At 45.1% G+C, this 23,933-nt stretch overlaps 1 protein-coding gene across 2 annotated transcripts in view; it reads left to right on the forward strand.

The window, feature by feature from the left end:
• The first annotated feature begins 429 nt into the window (after positions 1-429).
• FBXW4 (F-box and WD repeat domain containing 4) overlaps positions 430-23,933 on the forward strand; it is a 61,571-nt gene continuing 38,067 nt past the window's right edge. Inside the window, exons 1-5 of one of the 2 annotated variants that reach the window (XM_027648122.1) lie at positions 430-768; positions 11,889-11,984; positions 14,658-14,843; positions 16,022-16,154; positions 18,323-18,417. In XM_027648122.1, coding sequence (XP_027503923.1) covers positions 518-768; positions 11,889-11,984; positions 14,658-14,843; positions 16,022-16,154; positions 18,323-18,417 — 761 coding nt within the window. In that variant the 5' untranslated portion in view covers positions 430-517. Of the gene's footprint in view, positions 769-1,727; positions 1,868-11,888; positions 11,985-14,657; positions 14,844-16,021; positions 16,155-18,322; positions 18,418-23,933 lie in introns of those variants that run through there. The other variant, XM_027648123.1, reaches the window with a different exon arrangement.

Below are 23,933 nucleotides of genomic sequence, written 5' to 3' on the forward strand. Positions count from 1 at the left end.
ACTTTGTGAGTGACATGGGCTCCTGACCCTGGCCAAGAATAATTAATGAGCATTAACCACCTTGCTGTTCACCCTCCTTTGCAGGGGTGCAGTGCCTAGCTAGGGTTGCTCCAGGTGAAGCAGATGTTCTGGTTACCTGGGATCACTGTCCCCACCATTAATTGCTCACGTTATTAATGAATACTCGGATCAGGTGACACTGCTAATCTGAGATCGGAAGACAGATCCGTGAGCCGGTCGGGGGGGGGGGGGGGGGGGGGGGGGGGGGGGGGGGGGCCCAGCTGCACAGGGGGAGTCCCAGTGGCTCCCATTAATGAATTAATCCGCTAACGAGGGTGGGCTCGGCGGCCCGTGCCCCCTCCGGTCCCGGCAGCCGCCTCCTCCCCCGGAGGGGGCAGTGACAGGCAGCGGCTCCTGCCCCATGTGACTGGGGAGCGGCTGCCCCGTCCATGGCTTGGCCTCCCCCGGGCAGCAGCAGCTCCGGCTCCCGGGGAGGAGGGGCGGGAGCTGCTGCTCCATGGGGAGGAAGGGCAGCCCCCGGTCCCCCCAGGCGGAGGGGGGATCCCGGGCCGCCTCCCCCCCATCCCCGCTCTGGGCCTTACCCGAGGAGCTGCTGCTCCTCATCTGCTCCTACCTGGACGCGCAGGCCTTGGGCCGCCTGGCCCAGGTCTGCCGCCGCCTGCGCTTCCTCAGCGGCCGCGATCTCCTCTGGAGGCGCATAGCCCGCGGCTGCCTCAACTCCGGCTTCACTCAGCTCGGCACCGACCTGTAAGCGCGGCCTTCCCGGCGGAAGGGCGGGGGGCGGCGGCCGGGAAAGGCCGGGGATGCTGCGGCCCAGCCGGTTGCCAGGGGCGGGCTGCGCTCCCGGCGTGGCCGCCGCGGGGCCGCGGGGGGCGGGGGACGCGAGGCCATTCCCGAAGCGCGGCTGCGCCGCCCTGTCCCCGCGCCAGGGGAGGCGGCGAGGGCACAGGAAGGGCCTCCCCGGGAGGGAGCGGCCGCTGCGGCACCCCGGAATGGCGGGGCTGGGTTCGGCCCCGGCGCTGCCCAGCAGGGCTGGGGGAGGTGCCTCTCGTCCCCGCGAGGGAGCGGGTGAGGATGGCGGGGGCTTCCCGGGATGCCTCAGCGCCAGGCCCAGCGGGAATGCTGCAGCGTGAGGCCCTCTCCATACCTGAAGAACTGTGTACAACTCAGGGTTCCTCAATACAAGACAGACAGGAATTGCTGGAGAGGGTCCAGCGGAGACCACGAAGATGATGAGGGGTCTGGAGCATCTCTCGTGTGAGGAGAGACTGCGGGAGCTGGCCTGTTCAGTTCAGAGAAGACTGAGAGGGCATCCCTTTAATGCGTATAAATATCTCAAAGGGTGCCAAGGGGATGGTGCCAGGCTGTTTCGGTGGTGCCCAGCAACAGGACAGGAAGCAATGACCATAAATTAAACTACAAGAAGTTTCCCCTCAACATGAGGAAGAACTTAAGTACACTTAGGGTGGCAGAGCAATGGGACAGGCTGCCCAGGACAGGCTGTGGAGTCTCCCTCTCTGAAGACATTCCAGACCCACCTGGACACATTCCTGTGTCACCTGCTTTAGGTGACCCTGCCTTAGTAGGGGGCTGGACTAGATGATCTTCAGAGGTCCCTTCCAACGCTTAACAATTCTGTGGCTCTGTGATCAGCTTGGTCCCCAGACCGCTCCAAACAAAATGCAGAGGCTCAGGGGCATCAGCCTAGGGGAGGTGGGAACATGAGGAGATGGAGGGAGCTGTTGTGTGCAGCTGGGGTGGCTCCTGTGTGCCCATGTACCTTCACCACTTCTGAGCAGCAGCCCCTGCCATGGCCTCAAAGACACCTCAGAGAAGAAGCTGCAAGGTAGCAAGGCCTGGGATGGTGTCCTGAGAAAAGGCTTCAGAGTGGGCATGGGCCCCCAGAAACATGTATCTTAGGCTCTCCTCACAGAGCAAGTTGCTGGTATAGGTGGTGATATCTGTCACAGAGAAAGTGACTCTTGGACCTTCATGGCTTCTGGGTTTTAAAGTTTTGTGAGTAGGGATTATTGTTTTTCTTTTCCTGGTGTCTATTTTTATTTTTCCTCCAGTTCAACAGCACAACGTAAGTTAGGAAGAGGTGTGAGCCCTCTTGGCTTTGCTGTGTATGACACCAGCATCTTTCTAGATGAAGTGCCTTTGGGGCTTAGGCCTTGGTTGGTAAGGACCTAGAGTCTGCCTTTTCTCTCTCAAATCTGTTTATGTACCAAATGCCACTCAGAGGCAGCCCCACGGTATGGGCTTTCCTTGCTACTTAAAGGATGCCAAGAGGAAGTTTAGAGTGTTAGGGTCTATAAATCCCTTGCTATGGTTTTCCTGTAGCTGCCGGCATGGATTTTGTTTGTCATCCACTGACTTGGTACTGTAAACACTGTGTTGACATGACTCAAAAGAAGGGATGTCAGGTTTTGAACCCTATTTTGCTGTCTCATATTGCTATTCATCAATAGCGCAGACTTCAGAGAATCAATTATAGCTCCTCCTCGCAGGAGCAGAACTTTGGTGGTGGTGAAAATTCTCGTGTTGTGTTTTCAGGCCAGCACTTCAACCTGCTCAGTCTTCACAGCTTGAAAGTTAAGCGGAGTTCCCTTGGAAGTCAGCAGGAATAAGCACTGCAGAATGGCTGTGTATTGGACTCTTGTCTACTGTGATATATGATTTTGTCTCCCAAGGAAATGAAGTTCTGTATTTTTCATTAAGAATAAGGTGATACTGTGCTCCTTCAGTTGCAGGAGGGATCAGGTGTACGGCAGACCAGGTGCGGTGTGTGTAAGGACCACCACTTCCCCCTGCAGAGGAATGCAGGTCTATAAACAGCTACAGAAGAGGTTTGCTAGGTCAGAGGGTTTCAGAGAAGGGAAGGCTGCTTGAATATCATGAACTCCCAGGGATTTCAGTGCTGTTAGATTTGCTATGTCCAGGGTTTTTTTAGTAATTCTAGGATATGCTTTTGTGCTGAGTTCTATTTTCAAGTTTTCCTTAAACAACTCTAGTACTGAGAGCTGCTTTTAGCACTGATCAGCACTGCTGTGGTCCTGGGGAGTTCAATCATGGATAACACACTGAAGTGACATTACAAGTGGTTATGGAGGAACCTTGAGGTATATCCGTAGGATGAATCCTTTAATTACTTTTAACTTCATGGAAGGCTTAGGCGTTCTCCAGTTCTTTGAAATGGTGTGCCAGATCTTACAGAGAATGCCCCAAAGCAAACACTTGTTTTCCCTGTGTGGAGATCCAGCATCTGTGGGCAGCTGCATGAGTTTTGGCCCAGTAGGGTAGACAGTTCTGGCAATATAGCAGTACGAGGGGGTTTGGATATCTGAACATCTGCAGAAGAACCAGTGTGAGTGCATATGTTGAGTTGTACAGCTGTAAAATTTGTAGTTAGCTGAAGAAGAGTTTGATAGTCTCTGTGGCAGCTTGAGGGTTTTAACTAGCCATGTCTCTTCCATAGCACTTGCTCCTCATACATGTCTCCAAGATCAGGAACAATCTCTGAGATTGGTGCTCTTGCAATTGAGGGAGTAAGATTTGCAGAGAGATACTGTATTTTATTTAACACACAAGTACAAGTTGGGATGGGAGTTGAGGTAAGCTTCTGGCTTTCTTGATAGTAATTCTAAGTAGGAACCCGGTAGATTGCTCACTGAAGGTTAAATTTGAGCTGAGTAGGTATTAAAGCTAAAATATCACTGTGTAAATAGGATGGTGATGAAGATGATGGATAGCTGGACCTTCTTGATAACTGTGCTTTCTTAGTGATATGGAGTAACACTTGAGTTTGTCAAGCTTGGTTTTGACTCAGGAGCTGAAGCTTCTGTTGCATGTTCTGGCTAATATTGCATGAGCTGAACATTGGGGTTTATTTTTAACAGGTTTTTGTGCAATACTGTGAGCAATTGAGAAAGCAAAGGCTGGAACAGTTTAGGGTTAATGTACTTAATAAAATAACGTGCATGGTTCTAACATTAGATTTTAAACTGATGGTCCCTTGGAGGCTGGCATAAGTTAAAAACTAGTCTAGGGAGTATTTACAGTTTAAAACAAAACCCCATCTCAGAATAGTTTGATCATTTCTTCTGTTAAATGGCTTTTGATAAGCCATCTGTTAATGCTTTGTAAATAGCAATAAATTTGAGCCTAGAGTGAGATAGCTGTGAAACTTATCCCCTGCCCCCACTTACCCATTTTTAAAAGGGTGATTAAGTTGAAAATGACACTGTTTCTTTAAAATGTTGTTTCTGTTTGGTATATCTTCTGATAATCGTAACAAGAAGATCAGAAGGAAAGGGCTTTATCTTATATGTGAAAAAACTGGTTTTGAAGTCAGCTTGCTTATAGAACTTCTTTATGGCAAAATAGGGAAGAGAGAAGATTGATAAGAAACTGGATGCAAACCTCTAGCTGTTAGCAGCAGGAAAAAGAAAAGTAGTAGTATATGTGAAACAATTTGATTTTATTTAACTTTTATATTATTAAACTATTTGTCATCCTGGCTACATACCTTTAAAAATTGCCAGCTATGGTTATCTCTGGACACTTGCTTAGGCTTAAACAATGTTAAATTGAGTTGTAATGATGCCAAAGGAAGATATGCATTTAATCCCAGACACTAACTGTTATTGTCAAAGGCATATTCACAACATTGACCATCTCTCATATTTGCCATTTCTAGTACATTCAGCTGATTGGGAGACACAGATGTAAGCCAAATTAAGTATTTAAGGTATTGATTCAGTTGTGCACTTGCAGGAGAAGAACGAAGTTTGCTTTGAGAGATGTATCTGTACACTTCATTTCTTTGGCAGGCTGAGGGGTATCGCTAGGTTTGCATCAGCAGGAGTCACTGTATGTTAGGAACAACAGGAGCTGACTTGCAAGGGTTCTTAAAGCACATTCTTGGTGTTAAAAATGTGTTCTTTCTTCTTTGAATCAGCAGTAAATAAAGGTTCAAGAGAATATTGTGTCACTGTTACGGAAGCACAGAGTGGTTCTAGATGGATGTGCTTGGCACCTGTCCTATGCATCTCTCTATATCAGGCTGCCACTTTTTCTGCATAGTGGTGTTAATTTTCTGTATAGACCTGTACTGCTAAAAGACCTTGTTATGAGGATGGTAAAAAGATAGTCCTATGCTGAAGATTTTTACTTCACTCTGTCATAGGAGCAGCTGAAGCAAAAGTTGAGCTCCATCTTCAAGATGTAAGGTGAAAGGTGCAGTTTTTGTTTCAAAAACACATGGCAGCATACCACAGTAAAGTTAAGACTTTACAACACTTTCTGGAGCTAAACTGTAGCTGAGCAGTAGCACAAAGCCTTTGGGTTTTTGGTGAGTATAGTGATATTACAGTTGTGTCCTGTAGCCTGTGTCTGTTTTGCCAGCTGTTGTACAGGCCCAGCAAGAGCAGTCTCTGCCCTGATGAGCTTGCTGCCTAAATAGCCAGGGTAAACAAGGGCTGGGAGGTGAAGCAGAGGCAGAGAGATGTCAACCAAGCTGCCCTCTGTGCAGCAGGTCAGTGTCAGAGCCAGGAATAGCAGAGGGTGCTTTAAGCCTTTATCCAGTGCCTGCCTGCTGGACCACCTTGGACTGGAGAAATTGGAGAGGCAAAGAGCTCATTGCAAGGTGGTTCTTTATTTAAAGCATGGAAGAAAGGAATAAAGTTGCAGCTGGGCTAAACTTATTTCCTCTTTGTTACAAAGGAATTTTAGAGGGCAAGTTAAAAGTTGCAACCTAAATAGCTTGACAATTTGCTCTTTGTAATGTATTAATAGATGTTGTCAAAATATAGAAATGTTCCACTGTATATTTTCTCTCCCCCATCCCCTGTTCTGCCTTGCCTGCTAGGATCGTGGTATATTCTCCAGTTCAGAAAAACAGATCCATTAATGGACGAATTTATCATCTCTGAGTATTTAAGAGCTTGTGTAAGCATTTCTGTGAGTTAATAAGAGCTGTGTTTTTTCCACATCTTGGAAAAATGTATACACCTACAGGAGCAGGAAATGGCCAATCTGTGCAAGTCAAATCCAAATGCAAACTGCAGCAATCATAGAAGACCTCTGCCTTCACCACTGGAAGGGGAGGGAGTGGGAATGCTTGTAAAGCTGCTTCAGTTTCCTTCATCTTTTTTTGTTTTACCAAAATTTCATTACATTAAGACAGAAATGAAGTAGGCAATGAACTGGTGTAGATGATGCAGAAGGGAGTACTCTGGGGAGGATATTGCAGTAATGGCAAAAGCCTGGAAGAGGGCATGCAGCTATTGCGTTGTGCTGGAAAAGTCAGTGGCTTTCATAAACTGTGCTTACTTTTGTTCTTACTCTAAATTCTTAATGCCAAGCAGGACAGATCTTCCAGGACAGCTCCACAGCATTGGAACTTCTTTTTGTTCTGGGAAGGTGAAGTTTGTAAGAGTTCTTTGAGGCCTGCTTTACCTTTCCCTTAAAATACTCACAATTTCAAAGTGGAAGAATTCTATGTAGTTCAGAATAGTTACGTAGTTAAAATATGTGTGCTGTGCTTATCACTATTATCTCTGTTAAACTAGCTATATTTCATTCTATCCAAATGCTACCCTGACAGTCTACTCTTTCAGATCAGAAAACACATGACAGCTATTGAGCAGCCGCAGGTTTTCTCAGATCTTTCCAGGGCCATGCATTTTTTGAAGCAGCCCAAATTTCATTCTCTAAAAAGCCAACATAGGTCCCTGAGAGTGTCCAAACCCTGCCTGGAGTTTCTAGCCATGTTCCCATTGCAGTCACTTGTAAGGGAGAGGGCATCTGATGGCAGAGTGGTCGGGCTCAATCCTGGTGATGGTGGTTTTTTTGGAAGCCTGTGTGAAGGTGTGTGTCCTTACTGTGCGTACAGAAATTTGTCTGCACCCCTAGGTATTGTTAGAGTCTCTTTTTCATGAGACGACTTGTTCGTGAGAGCTTTTGGTGGAGCAGTTGACCTGCACAGCCTGGTGCTGTCTAACTGAGATGGCACAGACACACCAGAGAAGGGAAGGAACAGCAAGAGAACAGTCAGTAGAGCTTTCTTCTGTCTTGGAGTTATTTGAGCCTGTGTCACGTAGGGAGGGGGGGAGCACAGAAGACAGGCTGAACATGGTAGTAAGCTAAATAAGGGTCATGTGCTAAAGGAATTCAGTTGGAATTTTTGTCCTGGAAGAGACATTTTGAAAGCCAGCCGACCTGTTGAGGACAGCAACAGGAGCTTCTGACATAAATAGCTTTTCCCTCTTGGCTGTCTGTTGGTGGCCTGTGACTTGTGGCTGCACTGAGACCCTGCCATTCAACAGGTGTGTCCCAATTACACAAATAAGCACAGTTGGTCCTTGTGTTAGCCACCCTTGCCACAGGGCCAAGGTTGAAAGTGAGGCTTAGCCACTGTGACCTGTTTGTTCTCTGTATGACCCTTCCAGTCAGGCCTGAGGCAGGCTGGTGACAGCCTTTATGTAGACAACAGATTTTGTCCATGGAAGAGATTCAGTCTCAGCAAGTCTCTGCAGACTTGCCTTTCCAGATGAGCTCTTTGGTAGTTAAAATGTAGCAAAACGTGAAGGATTTTGCTGGGTTAGGATGCCCCATGCAGCTGGGAAAATACACAGTATGACATGTCGGTGTTACCTTCTGTAACACAGTATATGTTGTTGCAGGCACCATTGTTTTGGCATATGCTGAAATTGTAGATGCCCGGTAGAAATCTCCCTGGGATGCAGTGAAGCGTGGAAGCTCTCGCTATTGCAGAAATACCATTTCTGATGGCAAAGGACTTTGTGTGAGGAGGGGGTAAATGAAGGCAAAATCGGTTGGATATGAAGCTTTAGGAGGCAATGTGCTTGAACTCTGGCTGAGTGATTCTTTCATTGCTTTCTTTTGAGGCCCAGGCCAACAACTGCCATGGTGGCTGAAGTCACCTGGGTCAGTGGTGCTGTGTGGGGACAGTCCCAGTCTCTCACTTCAGCAGCTGGGAAATGGACTCCAGAAGGAATATTACATTTCTTTTGGCAACTCTGCCAAGAAAGAGAGGAAATTCATAATTTGAGCAAAATACATTTAGCTTTTTTTTTTTTTTGTATGGTGGGGATGAGGTAGGAAGGGGGAAATGAAAAATCCTTTGTAATGGGTTGCTTGGGATGATTTTTCTCCTGGAACTCCCTCTCAGGTTGTGAGAAATATTCTTTCTTAGCGTAAGGGAGTCTTTGTAAGGGGAACTTCCATCAGGAGTGCGTGCAACTGGAAACACACGTTAGGTCAGGTCAAATATTGCACTGTATGGTTTGGGATCCCGACAGAGTGCTTTTTGGATTAATTAGGTAATAACAAAGGTAGCCTTGTGTGTTCTTTGCCATGTAACTTTATCAGCTGTTGATACTGTGATGCCCTAGCAAAGGTGTAAGATGATGCACACTGGTGTGTTTTAAGAACATTTTTCTTGAATTTCATTGAGTTTTCACATTCAGTGTTCACTGGTTCCTTCATCCTATGTTTCTAGGATGTTGGACTGTACTTCAGTTGCTTTCTGATGCAGGGCTGTGTAGGTCCTGCTAAAAATAGCAGTCCTTCCTCAGTGAGTCAGCCTTCAGCAGTCTTGAAGTTCACTGTTGGGTGGTTTCTCTGGGAACATGAATGCCAAGATCTTGATTTCACAGAGCGCTTATGCATGTACTGAATTTTAGGAATGTGGCTTAGTATTTTGCTGGATCGCAAACTAAGAAAGGTCAAAGTATTCACTGACCAATGGATAGTGGTCCCTCCCCGGCATTTTACGTAGTATTTGGCTTCATGAGGTGGTTTAGTCTCCTGAATCTTTGGGTGTTCAGCACAGTTGCTGAAGTGAGAGGTACAGTTAAGTCAACCACTGTGTTTAGGTGTGTAATGTCTGTTGATTACCTATCATGGAACAACTCTTAAAAGTTTTTATGTGTAGGAAGTGTGTTGATCATGATTGAAGCAAAATAGTTTCTTGTAGGGGAGAAAAGAAAATTTCCAATCAAATTATTAAGTTTATATGGTGATGCCTTTTTTAACTTTCTAAGATTTGAGAACTGTTCTCATACATTGCAGTGATTCTCATCACATTTTTTTTTGTATCTTGGGAATTGCTGTGGGAGGTGCTGTTGAGGAATCAAATAAAATATAAAATTATTAACAAATATCAAATTATATCTCAATACTTGATTCCATCACTGGGCTTCATTTAGCTTCTCTTCTGGTATAGGGGATTGAATGTCTCTGACCAGCACTTGAAAATTATTGCAGTTCAGTCTCTGCTGCCTTGGCATTGCCAAAGGGGAGGGATGTATACATCAACTTTCTCTGTATGTCCCTTTTCTTGCCTCTATTTTGATTGAATAAAATGCCTGGAAAATAAAAGGTGGATACTTTTAAGACATGTTTAAATTAGCTGGATCCAGAACTGCGATATGGTGGAAGCAGGCTGGATGAATAAAATATCTATTAACAGTAAAACAAACAAAAAACCAAACCAAACGCTCCCAAAACCCCACCAGACCTCCCCCCAAATAGTCCTCCCCACACAACCCTCAGCCCTTCCAGATTGAGGAGATTGATTTCTGTGAAAGAATGAGGTGTCTGTTGCAGGAGTAAGCGTGGTAGTGAACTGGTACTCTGAGCCAAGCCAACGTGTGACTCTTCTGAAATTCCACTTTCAGCAGCAGGAGGACCAAGGCCTGCCTCCCAGCCAGAAAAGTGACCAGCAGTGTAAGATGGAGGCTGCTTTTTTGACCTTGGATTCACCTTTTTCAGAGCCTTGGAAATTCCATCTAGTCTTACTAGGGTTTGTGCATTGAGCTCAGGATGTCTGGTTGGGCTAGCACGTGTTGGAAGGGGGTTGTGGCATGAGTGCATTTTCCATTACTGTGTAAGCTGGTGACTTAAAATCTGTACGTGGGGAGAACTTAACTGAGGGTTGAGTGTGGGGAGGAGAAGTGTTTTGGAGTAATGAATGGAATTGGATGTAGGCGGAGAGCCTGAACTCTGTCTGGGAGAGTAATAAGCAATGAGGAGAGTGGACCTGACCTGACTTTTCAGTGCTGTGCATTCCTCATCTCAGACACTATCTGGTCCCATGAGCTCCTGCAAGTGCTCCCTTTAAAAAAGGAATTCCTCTTCTTGCAGCCTAGGCTGACTCTCTATTTGTTTTGTTTTTTTAATTTGTTTGTTTGTTTTTCAATGGCTATGAGAAATAAAGAGCTTGTAGCTTTCTAAATTCAGTTTTAATTGGTGTGGCTCTACTGATCATAAAGTCGCATGGCTTTCTAGGGGACGAAAAGCTTTTCTGTGTGTGGTTTCTGTTTTTGTTTAAAATGGGTCACATGCCCAGGAATGCAGTCAAATTATAATGGTGACTAAGTGCCGGAAAGCATAGAAAAGAGGAGGGAAGGGTGAGTAGAGAAAAAGAAGCCTGAGGCTATGGAAGGAAGGCTGGGAAAATAAAGAGTCTGGCCAGACCCCAGGGCCAGGTTAGAGATTCCTACACCCATTAACAACCACAGGAGATGTTTATTTACAGGGAGCTAATCTTTGTTTTAAAAATGACAGAGTACCCAAAAATGCCACTTTTGGGAAGTGGACTGAGGGGACTGCAGGGAAGGGAGGAGGGAACTGGTTCTGATCAGGCACCAATTCCCATCTCTTAAGGATCTTCCCTTCATCCTATGCATCTGGGAACACTGACTGTTGAGAAATGCATGAAAGGGGGATAAACTCTTACAGTCTAGGAAGTGGTTCACAACTCCTAGTTAAGAAGGATAACTTCAAGAGTTTCTTCTTGTTTGTAGTTTTCTGATTTTTTTTCTAACTAAGCAGCTCCACCAAGGATATGGAATAATTAAATTTTGATGTGAGAAAAATGGGAGCTAAAGCTGCCTATTTCCCCATCTTTCATCAACCATGGAACATTGAAGCAAACGAGGTATTGAACAGCTGCTTGAACTGGGTATGTTCATGTAGACTCTAAAGAGACCTTCATCCCAGGTCTCTATGGTACCTACTTTTTGTCACCTCTTGAACTGTGGTATTTTTGGTTTGTTTCAGCTCATCCCAATAACTTTGATTTGTATCCCAGCAACAGCTTATGAGCCGTAGTCTCTCTTTTAGTAGTTTTGTCTGACTGTAAGTAGAGAATTTTCCAGTGATGTGCTGGAAATCTCTATCCTTTGGTGAGCAACTGCAAAAGATGGCTTGTCTTGGTGTGTGTCTGCATTGGGTGGTTTATACAGACGAATGTATTTTATCTTTAGTCTGAACACATCTTGGTTTCTGATTATTGTATCTGGTTATGTGATTGTCAGACAGGTGAAACTCTGGAGCAGTTTCTTTGCTAGTCCTTCTGGATAGACACACTCCTCTGGCTTCCAGTTTCAGTGTTCTCCTGACTAGTGTTTCCTCCATCTGTTCTTGTGTAGTGTTGTCCTTAATTGGCTCTTTTTAGTCTCTATTAAAAGAGTGATGTGCTGTTTCTTTGGTTCTTCTGGTAGTTCCTTTCTGTGTCATCTTGTTTGGATTACATTTTGTCTGAACCTGTGTTGCATTCAGTATAGTTGATCAAGTCTTGATCAGACTTAAGGCTTGTACACTAGTGATCATCAGATGTGACTTTCTGTGCTAATAACCCCCCACTCTGCTAAGTGTTCCTTTCTTCTCAGCTCTCATGAATGTGCTTGCTGTGGTGTGGCTCTGGCACCATCAGCATTTGCCAGTTCATCGTTCGTGGAACCAGAGTGAGAGCTTACCTGTGACCAGCTTGAGTGCATTTGTTGTCCAGATAGCATCACTCCTGGTTGCTAATCTCATCTCTCTTCCTCTGTCTGCAGAGCTGCTGGCATTCCAGTGAAGGAGAGGGTGAAAGTATCTCAGAACTGGAGGCAAGGACGCTGCCGGAGGGAGACGGTCCTGAAATGGAAATGCAAGCAAGTGGCTTCTTTCTCCTCATCTTTGTTCTGTGACTGTTGCTGTGGGGCCTTGGGTTTGCGCCCGTGCCCTGAAATGAGATGTTTCCTGCTCGTGGTGATACATAGGGTTGCTGGCCTATTTTAGCTGTTGCTGGCCAGCTGGATGTGGGGTAACTGGAGTTGCTGCCTTGACCTAAGGATTCATGCTGAGTATTTTGAAATTGTCTTTGATTTGATCTGTACAGTTTTACTTGGATTTAGCAATCTTTACTACAGACTTTGAACTGTTGTGTTCATATCTACTGCTGTATTCCATGAGCACTTTTCTGTCCTGCTCTGACAGTGAGCATACCTTGATCCCAGATGTGGACTTAGGTATCCCCTCAAAATACTTGGTTTGTTTCCTGTGGTTTTTCCTGGCCCTGGTTTGGATGTACAAATCTAAAATGCTAATTTTAGCCTTTAGACATTCTTTGGCCTTATGCCTCTTCATTCTGATACCTTAGGCTTCTCCGCTTAAAAAAAAAAAGTATATTTGACATTAATGAGAGGGGATCATTGTTAAATTCTTGTTTGCAAAGGTATACTTGGCTTTCAAAGCAAAGCATAAGATAGGTCTCTTGTCTGAACAGCACATGTAAATTTTCAGCCTTCTCATCATCAGACTGAAGGAAAAATGAGAAAGACTATGGTTTGTTAGCTGCTGAAGAACAGGGACCTTCTATTGAGCTTTCATGCCTTTTTGTGCTGTGTAGATTGAAGTGATGGATAATGTGCCACTTCTTTTCTAAAGTCCTGGGAACAGCTGTAATGAGCAGAGTGGGTTTTGGTGCAGGTTGTATACCTGCCTTTGAAGTGCTTGCAACCATCTGTGAAGACAGGCTCTGTGGATGTTAGAGATCATTACTAAACCAGCTTCCCAAGTGAAAAGGCAAAGACTGATTTAATGAGGCTACCATCCAAATGGCATCCTCTAATTTTCATTTATCCTGCTTCATATTTGTTACTTCTCCTTATGAAAAAGCCATAGAAAAAGGTAAAAAGCTAAACTGCAGCAAAAGGAGAGCCACAGAAACTGGCTGTAGTCTAGGTAAGCTGGATATTCACTTGCTTTTAGAGGATGTGTAGGAGTGGAGGAAGGAAGAGGAAATCAAAGACCGCCTAAAACCAAAGCTGCTGCTCTAAAGATATGCCTCTTTTTTCCATGCATATGATCAAGTCCCAGATGAACACTATAAACTCAACTACTTTGTCCATGTGACTAAAGCCTGTTATTGGAGATGAATCTCTCAACTGGAGATTGAAGGCAAGCAGGAACCTTCTATCTAATGAGCAGTCTTGTCCTCTTGCTTGTCTCTGGTTGTTCATTGTGATGTTGTGAGGTACGCCTGCATGTAGCGGCTCTGATGACACAGAAAAGCATGACCTCTGAGGATGAATGATCTAAAAAAAGAGGGAGATAGGTTTTCATGAGGAACCCTCTTGCTTTCAAAACAGTTTGTTCCCGAATAGTTTGAAAGCTGATTTTGCTCAATGTTTCCATGGCTGTTGGTGCACTCAGCAGTGGCTGCAGAGTACAGACAATTCCATGCATCCATGCTCCATAGGACATGAGCCCCAGGTCTCTTTTTGTATCTGGCCTTGCTATATCCAGAAATCTTATTTGCTGATTCTCTGACGGCTACACAAAAACAAGATTTTGAGCAAAGGTCTCACTGCCTAAGTGTGCATCGTAGCCTGTTTTCTTCTATATTTTGGTTTTGTTTCAAGAATAAATAATCCTCATGATAACAGACTTGATTCAGACATTGTTTGAGTGTCTTCTCCTCTTCTTGGTCTCCCAGGAAGTAAAGCATATTTTCCACTTGTAACACCAATCTTAAATACTTTGGAACAGTTCTTTTGGCAGTCCACTGCTCATGGCCTGGAACCTGTCTCTAGGAACCTGCCAATGTCTCACAGAAAGCAGGGGGCAGAAAGGGTGTATGTACTCTTCTGAAAGACAGGTAATAGAAATCAAGAGCTTGCTCCACAATTGCTTTTGACTCAGCAGTGGAAGAGGTGTGCATGTAGAAAAATACCTCTTCTACACGATGAGCATAAAGTTCTTGAGTAGCCTCAGATTGCAGGAGGTGGATGACTTTCTGGCTATAGGAAGACCTGTGGTATTTGATGTGACCTGCTCTCCTGCTCAGATGCATATGGAACACTGGCAGCTTTATGGTCTCTGCTGGGCATCAGGAAATAGTGTGCAGGATCAAAACTTACTGTTTGCTCCAACAGCCTCATATTGAAGGCTCTGTCAGAAGTACTCAGCATAGCTCACCAATGCCTGAGAGTCTAGTTTCTTAAAAAGTACAGGGCTCATGTGCAAGCTCAGGGACCCTTAAGTATTTCCTGTCTAACCTCACTAGACTTTTGGCCACCTTCTCCTTCAGAGATTCCATGCCTCCTTTTTCTCAGCTCTTGGTTAGAAAAATGCCTGCAATGTAACCTGCTTCCTATGTTGCTGGAGAAGGTCTGCTTTTGTATGTGACCTGCAACTCCAACTTCAGTTTTCTTGAGTGGGCATTTGTTTTTCTTCATATATTTACATATGCAGTCTTTTATTTTTATTTTGCGTGTGAGATTGTTTTGTTTTGTTTTCTTCTCCCTACTCCTGCATGTCCTCAACCTGCTCTCTGTTTGCAGTTTGATGCCATGGATGGAGCTGGATGGCGAGTATCTCTACCTGTCTCAAGCAGAGAACATCCAGGCCTACCCCATCTGTCCAGAGGGTACAGGTTTGCAGCGTCACCCTCAAGCCATCTTCTCTGGCCACCAGGAGGACGTTTGTCGCTTCGTTCTTGCCAACTCCCACATCGTCAGCGGAGGGGGGTAAGTTGCATGAACAAAGGAGCCCAAGGATTGTGGCACTGAAGTTGGAAAGATTTTGTGTAACTCCAGCTCAGAGCAGAGGGGCCAGTCTTGTTACACAGTGTCCTCATGCTTGGCTGTGGTCAACTGCTGCTGCTTCCTCTCTTATAATTTGATTCTGTCCTGGAAAAACTTCTACTACAGCAGTGAAAGAGCTGAGTCTCATGCTGTTTGCCTTATAAAGTGTCCTTTTCTCTTTTGAACTTGTGTAAACATCCACAGGATGTTGAATAGGGATTGACTGATTGCACACCTGACTGATGTGCAAGTTTCATTTCTTTCCCTGTTAGAGTCGGGGTAGCTAGACTGTTCTAATAATCAGTACTGCTGGTTAGCTGGGACTGCAGTGGTGCAGAAAGCTTTCTAGGGACAAGTATATATTTATTAGATCCACTGATATAATTGTGGAGAGGGGGAAAACTGCCAAGCGTTCCAGCATACACACACTTCTCCAATTAATTTTGCATCTGACTGGCCTTTTTCAGCTACAGCAAAATGACAGACGTGTTGCTTATAAAGTTATAACCGTTAAAATACACAGCAGTTAAGCACAGAGCTGGGAGAGACAAGCATGGCTGTCTGCCCTGGATTTGGTGAGACTCTCCCCCATGAACTGTAGCCCAAAATTCAGGTGAAAATGAAGGCATGCATTTAAAATTCCAGTAACGGTATTGTTTGAAAAAAGTCTAAATGTCTGTGTAGTCAATTCAAAGTACAGCACCCTACACAGCTGCTCTGAAATGAATGAAAAGCTGAGACTTGGACGTGGGTGAGAATGTCCTCTAACTTGTTCCCTTACTCCAGCCATTCAGCATAGAGACAGTATTCTGGCAAGCTCAAAGTAGTAGGAGGAGGAATGGTTGCTCTGCTAGTTTCTGCAGCTTAACACAAAGTGGAAGGTGGAAAGATCGCCAGGAAAATTTGCACGTGCATCAGATCAGGCTTTGACTGGCCAGATGTGGGATTACAAGAGAACAGGTGATGTGTGAAGGGTGGAGGGTTAATAATGCCACATGATTTCAGCTTCTGTGAGAGACCAGTCCTGGTCTTTTTGTGACACTCTTAAGCGCTAGTGAAAGGTGTGTGTCCAGGGGAGATGCAGCTGATACAAACTCCCTGTTTGGTGATTTGTTTTTCAGGGATGGAAGTATTGTCCTTCACAAGATCCATGGCTCCTACAGTGTCAAGTTCTCTGCACATGAACAGGAGGTGAACTGTGTGGATTTCCAAGGTGGCCTCATTGTCAGTGGCTCCCGGGACCGAACAGCGAAGGTGAGCAGTGATGTTTCAGCAGCTGCAGGTGCTGCTGCAGAGGTGACTTCAGAGGTCTTGTACCATGAATATTTAAGTGTCAGCAGAACTGTTGTGAGCCTGTACTCCTTGCAGGAGGAGCACTGGTTATCTTGGTTTAGGCTCATGTCTCTGAAAAGATGCTTGCTGTACCAGGCTTTTAAGGAAGAAATTTGGCAGAGGTTTACAACATCAGCTGCTGGCTTAAACTAGGACATGCAGAAGGCAGAAGCTGATATTTTGCTTCTTTCACTGTATATCTGTCTACACTGTAGTGGAGATCTGTGCCATTTAATGTGAAATTTGCTCTATGTATCTCAAACCCATCCTTGCTTTGTGGTACAGTGTGGTTTAACATGCTGTCTGATACATATTCAGTCTCTGTAAAGGATGGCATGATGTCTTTTCCTATGTTCCTAAATGATGTTCATTTATTTGTGGTGGGTTTTTTTTTTTTGTCCGGGTTGTTTTTTTGGTTTTTTTTAATGGTTCTTGGTTTGCTGTATGTTGAAAACTTTGGCTTTTGCTCAGGGTAGGCTGATGAATACTCTTGGTCCCTAGTTCATCTCATAGAGCAATGACGGAAGTTAGAGGAAAAACAGCTATTCCTGTTTTGCAAGAGGGGAAGTTGGAGCAAAGGAAGACTTAAATGTCTCTTTCAAGGTTTTGTAGGAAGCCTGTGGAAATGGGTAACTATCTGACAGGCTGCTAAGCAGCATGACCCTATTTATTTTTGTTGTCCTTCTGTACAGATGTACTCCTGGATAAAATCACTCCCAAGTAAAGCAGTGTTCAGATGCAAAAGGCGCTACTGGGAATGCCGTTTGCCTCCTGGGAGCAAGGCCTTGATGCTGCTTTGTCTCACACTTTAACAGGGTTGCTCCTCTCCGGTCTGTGGAGCCTCTTTTCTGGGAAATTCCTTTTTGCTGCTTCTCTGACAGCTGGAGGACAGACATCCCCGACCTTGAGAACAAATTCCTGAAGGCCAGAGGGGAATTTAAGGCTGTTTTCCTTGGAGCTAGTGTGAGATCTTGCCCACACAGTGCTCCCCACAGCATATGTTCTGGAGATGTTCACCTCTTATTTTTTATCATCTCTTTTGTAGGCTGTCTTGTTTGCACGAATGAGACTCTTGGAGGGTGGAAGGGAATCCCTACCAGCCTTTTAAAGGGGCTCTAAGTGTCTAAGCTATTGAGGGCTCTGCCGAGTGTTGATTAGGACTAAGCCCCGAAGAGCTGCTAATGTACATTCCTGTGTGATAGGCAGCAGATAGTGTGCTCTGAGCAATATTTTTAACCTGTAGGAGATAGGGATGCCTTAAAGGAGTTAAGCTTTTCTGCTGCTTTTGCTGACACTAGGTGCTAAATTCCCCGCTGACAAGAATAGCCTGCAATCCTGGGCATTATCAACAAACAAACAAATAGGGCACTCCCTGCTTTGAAGTCTTGAAGTGAAACATTGGGGGTTGGTTACAGAGAAAGGGGGGCTTGCCTCCCATGGGCCAAGAATGATGGCAAGGTGGAGAAAATGAGGGCCACAGGCAGAGGCCCCAGCAAGAATTTTGGGGCCTTTATTAGGACCCAGAAACAAAGGGGTGAACTGGTGGAAGGGGATGTGCATGTTTGCACTGATGGGGGAGGGAAGAGATTTTCTCACATTGTCAGTGAGCAAGGGGGACCTATTTGAAAACAGCCTGGGGTACACTTAAACTTGGTCTGAAGGGGGTGGATTTATAAAAGAAAACTGGCGAACAATTAATTTTATAGATAATATTAATGAAAATTTTTCAGGGGTGCTACAAAGTCTTTCCACACTGTTCAAGAGAACGTATTTGAACAAATCCCACCTCTTGTTTATTTAACTACAGCAGGTGATAACTTTGTGTTGAGCGCTGCCCCTAGAGAGCAAGTGGTGATGGGGGTGCTCTCTCCCTAACCAGTTGGGTGGAACATCATACTCATAAGCTGAGATGTTTCTGCCAGTGATCGAAGGCTCTGCTCCTCAAAAATAAGTAAGGGGAATTCAGGGAGAGGAACTTGGGGAAGGTAAACATGGCAATTTTGGCAGCTCTTCCAGCACAACATTAGCAGCGTGCATCCTACCTTCTGCAGTTTTGGATGATGTGGCATAACATGCATCTCTCTCTTTAGGTTTGGTCCCTGTCCGCGGGCAGAGTTGGTCAGTGTCTACATACAGTGCAGACAGAGGATCGAGTGTGGTCCATTGCTATCAGCCCATTATTAAGGTAACAGATCTCTTTATTCCCAATTTCCAAAAGAGAGAAGTAAAGGAGTTGGATAGGCTGTGCATCCACAAATCTTTCTGAGACACCAATGTGACAGTTCAGGGACTTGGTTTGGGTGAAGTGCTTCTGCCTGCAGCAGGTGCTCAGGGAGGAGCATATGGTCTTTTTTTCTTGTAACAGTGGAGTGATCCACTCATAAAGAGGCCGTGAAGATTGCCCTGTGTTCCTCTTAGCACCTCAGGCGGGACCTGTTCATTCTTTCTTGCTGAACGAGCTCTGACTTGCTAATTGCAAGCAGTGACTTGGATCCTCTTGAGTTTTTGTGTGCTGAAAAGATGCTAACTTGTATTCTCATTCTCTGGCAGAAGAGATGCTGAGTGAAAAGGTCCCTGTTTAAGAGCTGTATGCATTGATTAAAGCTCAGTTTTCTTTGAACATGCTGAACTGGGAAAGATGGAGTTCAGGGATGAGGTTTTCCAGCCTCTATTGTCTGTGCTTCTAGTGCAGGTGTAATTCTACAACTACAACTTCAGCATGGGAGGCAAGGACAGTACATACAGCAGTATCTTCCAGGATGTTTTTCAAAGTGCTCCTGTTCTTGAGGAAGTGAGAATCTGAGAAACTTAAACTCTCACTTTTAAAATCTTGCACTGACCAGCAATGATGTATCTCTTTGGTTCCCTGGTTTAGCTGGTCTTCTGCATGCAAGAGAGATTCTTCCTCGGCGTAGCTTGAGGAAGAGGGGAAGAAGAGCTGTTGTTGCTGCCCATGTGATATCTGCAACTACTGAATTTTAGGCTTGTGCAAAATGAAAATACTTCCCACAACTGCTGTTCTTATTAGATTTCCAAGCTTGTTTTGCAGACAACAGAAACACAGTGGTACAGAGCTGATGGCATTATCAGGGAAATGACACTCCAGCCTTGCTATGATTTTGCTCTTCCTTTGTTCCTTTGCTCTGAGTGTTTGAGACAGATAGTGTTTTTGAAGAAGTGCCATGTGCATTTGTGGGTCTTCAAGATGTGAGATAGAAGCCCTCTTCTGTCTTCTGTGCTGCAAGGGCCTCTTTTCTAGCAGACAGGTTGTGGCTCAGGCCACTGGGCTGGTTAGAGCCCAGTGGCATGCTGCTTCCTACTCCTAAGTGATGACCTACTGCCGTGGCCTCTTGTCAGGACAGTGTTCCTCTCCCTGGTGTGCATGCTTGTGCACACTCTCTGTCACAATATTTACCCTCACTCTCCCACCCCCACCCCCCTTCCTCCCTGCAGGGTGATAAATTGGAGGTGGTGGAACAGCTACCCCATGAACAAGTGGGCTTAAATTGTGCACTCTCATTTTTTTATGAGACCGTGCACTGTACCAGCCTCTCCCACTAGGCCGTCCTACTGCACCCCCGCTTACCCCTCCATATTTTAGGGAGGGAGGTGTGGAGAATTAGAGCCAATTAGCCACGTCATTAATTCTTCAATTTGACGGCTGATATAGCAAGGTCCGAAACACGCTGCTGACCTCGTATAATGGGAACCCTGCTCCTTAACATATTGACGATGGGAGAAGTTAATTAAAATTCCACAGAGAGAAGGTGTCGGCTAACCTATAAACCTGTCGCTTCTCAGAACAAATCACAGCCATCCTAGAAGAGAGAGAGGATCAGAGCAGGAGGGCATGTGGTGGGGGAGGGCCAGGGCAAGGGGCAGGGGAGATGAATTTTTCACTAATAGGTTTTATTACTTACTGTCTAATGAGGGTGAATATCAAAAAGATAATATCTGGTTTCTAGCAAGGTCTGCTTTGGGGAGCTCTGTAGTTCGTTTTATTTGCAAGAGCCCATATTTCACCCATATGCATTCCCTATGCACTTGAGTCTGAAGCTTTTCTTCCCTTACAGTCTGCATCCTTCTTGCCAGAGTTTGGATGCATTTGTTCCTCAGTGGGGCTGAACATGGCCTATAACCTCCATTTCCTCCTAAACATTTGACATGCTCTCCTGATTCTCCCTTCACGCTTGTCCTGATGTAAACTGAGATCTCCTCCATCAGGACAGGTAGTTCTGCTGGTGTAGAACTGCTGTAGAATCAGTCTCCAACCACCGAAGTATTTTGGCCCTTTGCTGCTGAGAAGCCATCAGCTTTCTCTACTATGGACACACAGAGACCAGAAACAGCTCAAAGTAGTTGTGTGCAGTGGGGTAGGAGCAGGGATGGCTCCTCCAACTCTAACCATTCGAAATGGCTTTGGAGAGGCTGCAGTTGCCTGACCTGGAAGTTTGCTGGGACTAGGACTCTCTAGAGTAGTCAGGGTTGTATTCTTACTGAGCCTCAGCTGTTAATGGGCAGGACTGAAACTTTTCTTGCTTTCCAGTGATATCTTCCTCTGTGTGAAGCTTCCTTACAAAGTATCCTATGTGCTCCTGACCCACAGCTGGGTTTTCTGCTGTGTCTGCTATAGTCCTGCACTGCTGGACTGCTGCTGTAATGGACAGTGTCTGTACACCCAAATGTGTCAGAGACTTGTGCTCTTAAAGCGCAGCTTCTCTGGCTTCAGGAATCTTTCTTAGGTGTTCTGCTTTGATTTGTCCACAGTTTCTCTGTGTCACTATAAAGATCATCCTGCAGTTGTGCTGAGCTGGGGAGGAGGCTTCCTGCTCTTTGTGTAGTGGTGCTGGACTGGATGTTTTTAGGGTCTGCGAACAGAATGATTCCCATAAGGGAGATTAAGTAGAGTAAAAGATAGTAAAACTGTATCAAGAGTATTGGATCTTCTGTTCATTCTGTGAGGGGGAGAACTCTGCTTAGTCCTCTGTATAATCTTTTCAGCCATGGAAGTGCCTTGACATCCATGTGTGGTGTTGGAGCTTCGTTGCTTTAGGGACCCCTAACAGTGCCCAACAGGGTAGTGGGGATGGGGAGGGCGTTCTGTTCCTTCTGGGTTTTCAGTAAGTTTTCTCCAAAGCTATGCTGGTTGGTGTGCTTGGGAGAGCAGATCCTACATTGCATGTGACATAGGGACTAGAGAAGAGTCTGAGAGTATCCTTAAATTAGGACGCTTAAAATAGGTATGCCTCAGCTTGCTTCAACAGCAATTAATTGGTCTCCAGAGCTGCCCTTCTCCATGGATTTGTAAAATGCTGTACTAACAGAGAGGCTGCATACCCTAAGCCATGTCTCTTAGTTGCTTGTAATCCCCTTCCCCCAAGTTCATTTGCCTTTTGAACTCTGCATCGTGCAGATGTTAAACTTTCATTTACTGGTGCTTACTGCAGTGACTTATGTGTGCTCAGGGACCAGGGCAAGCCTGAGTGCAGTGGACCAATTTGAATGTGCAAAGTGAGGCAATCCCAGGGGTTTCTGGTAGAGTAGTGGCACCTTCATGCTTTGTGGTTCCACGAAGTGGCAGTAGCCAGGAAAGAGTAAGGGACCACTGTACGCCGTAAACTGAAGGGGAAAAAAAAAAGTGGACCTTGATGTTAAATTCATTATTAATCTTGGATTCAGAAATTTTTTGGTGTTGGATTAAAAAAAGTATTCAGATCTAAGCTGGCTTCTCCGGCTGGGTCTGGCCACTGGCATTTGCTATTTTAATTTTAAAATATTTATCGTGAGAGCAGGTCTTCTCATGTTGTCCTTGAAGTATGTCAGATTTTAAACCAAGAAAAGAGACGATGGAGGCACAAAAATGGTTACCAAGTGTAGATAGAGAGCTAGGAAACCATTGGTACCATTTGGGGCAACATCAGGCAACCATCAAGTGCCCTATTGTGGCAGAGACATGCTTTGGGTGTGTAAGCTGAAGAGACAGTCTCTCCTTTCCTAACTGTGCCATTAGTCCGCTGCACTACATGACCTCTCCTCACAGATGTTGCCTTGGCAAAGTGCAGGTTTACTCCAGAGAGGAGGAAAGTTTTACTAAAGACTAGCTATCTTCACTGAATGTTTAATTTAAAGGCAAATAAGTAGTTCTGTGAGCAGTTGAATTAAAAAAACCAAGCTGATTCTCTCTTCTATTTTTGCAGTGTTGTAGTTGAGACCCAGCTCCTCTATTTGAACATGCTAATTTGAATCTCTGTTAATTGCCTCTCCCATGGATTATTATGGAGAAATAATATCTGGGGAGATCTCTGCTTCTGTGGACAACCTCAGGCAAATTTTAAAACGTACCCCAAACTTGTTGGGTAAAAGAAGGAAGAGGAAGGTTACTGACAGGAAACTTGACTGAATGGGGCAATTGACATTAGGGACAATCAAAATTATTAATTTTGAGGGCTTCTTTTTAATGGTTATCTAGAAACCTTTTGTGGAATTGTAACAATCTGATTTGAAGTTTGCGTTAGAGCAAACCAACCCATTTGAATCAGAGCAACTTAGCAGTGGTTTTAACTGTGCAATTGAAGACCTAACGTGCTGCAGTTAAAATGTTTGATAATGTTCCCCCCACTCTCATTTTATCAGCAGATTTCCCCTATCACATATCAAGATGAGCTGCTGGCTGTAGTGGTACTCTGTTTTGACCTAGCTTTATGCAGTTAACCTCTCAGAGTCTGCTAGGACTTAGGACAAGTAACTGGATTTTATTCTGGTTTGTGCATTGCCAGCAAAATAGCCAGCAGCAATAGCTCTGCCGTCCTTGGGGATCTTTGTAGAGCCCGGTCGGTTTGAATAATTGAGAGGGGACTTTGACCTGCAGCTGTTTCTTAAGCGGGGCAGGAAGAACCTGCTCAACTGTGAGATCCCAGGGTGAACGTGCAGAGTTAGTGGTGGCATTAACTACCATCGCTTACTGACCTCGGAGAGTGATCTGGATGTGGGTTTCTAGATATATGCAATAGTCATAACTGACTTGGTGCTCTTTCACCCTAAAGCTGAAGAGCAGGAAATGAGTATCAGTTTCTCCCCTCTGGAGCTAAAATGACACCTGTGTCTTATCCCTTTGCCCTGACTGTTCCCTTGATGTTGGGAGGAAGAAGACTTTGTTTTACCATCTGTAATTGTGTGATAATGACTCTATTTGGTCTTCTTCACATGGGTGAACACATGTACACACATGTCTCTTGTCGCTTTTGTCTAGAAACAAACACATATGCACACACTTCTATAGGTTGAGAAACTGCAGCTTACCTTTCTTCACTTCAGTTTCTTTCCTTTGCCCTCTAAAGCTCACATGATTGATGACTTCCTCCCTTTTTGTCACTTTTGGCCAATACTCTAATGTATATATTTTCTGTGACTGTGTGAATTGGCTCACTAGTGATTGTGGGCAGGTGAGCGGGTTTTGGGAGGCAGTAGCTGAGTTAGAACCCAGACATCTGTTTCTAATCGTGTTGAGCTGTGTTATATATTGAATTTTTTTTTCCTCCCCCTGCAGTTTTTTATCATCCTTCCCCTTGCTTGAGGGGAAAGTCTGTCACAGAAAGCTTGGAGGAAGCATCTTTCTTGTGCTGCTTGGTTTGCACAGGAGAATCTGTTTAATCGATGTGACAGGAGAAACTTAGTTGAGGGGGCTGGCAGCCTTATGGTTTG

The sequence above is a fragment of the Corapipo altera genome, unplaced genomic scaffold (assembly GCF_003945725.1).
Source record: "Corapipo altera isolate COAL_440 unplaced genomic scaffold, ASM394572v1 56, whole genome shotgun sequence".
Lineage (NCBI taxonomy): Eukaryota > Metazoa > Chordata > Aves > Passeriformes > Pipridae > Corapipo > Corapipo altera.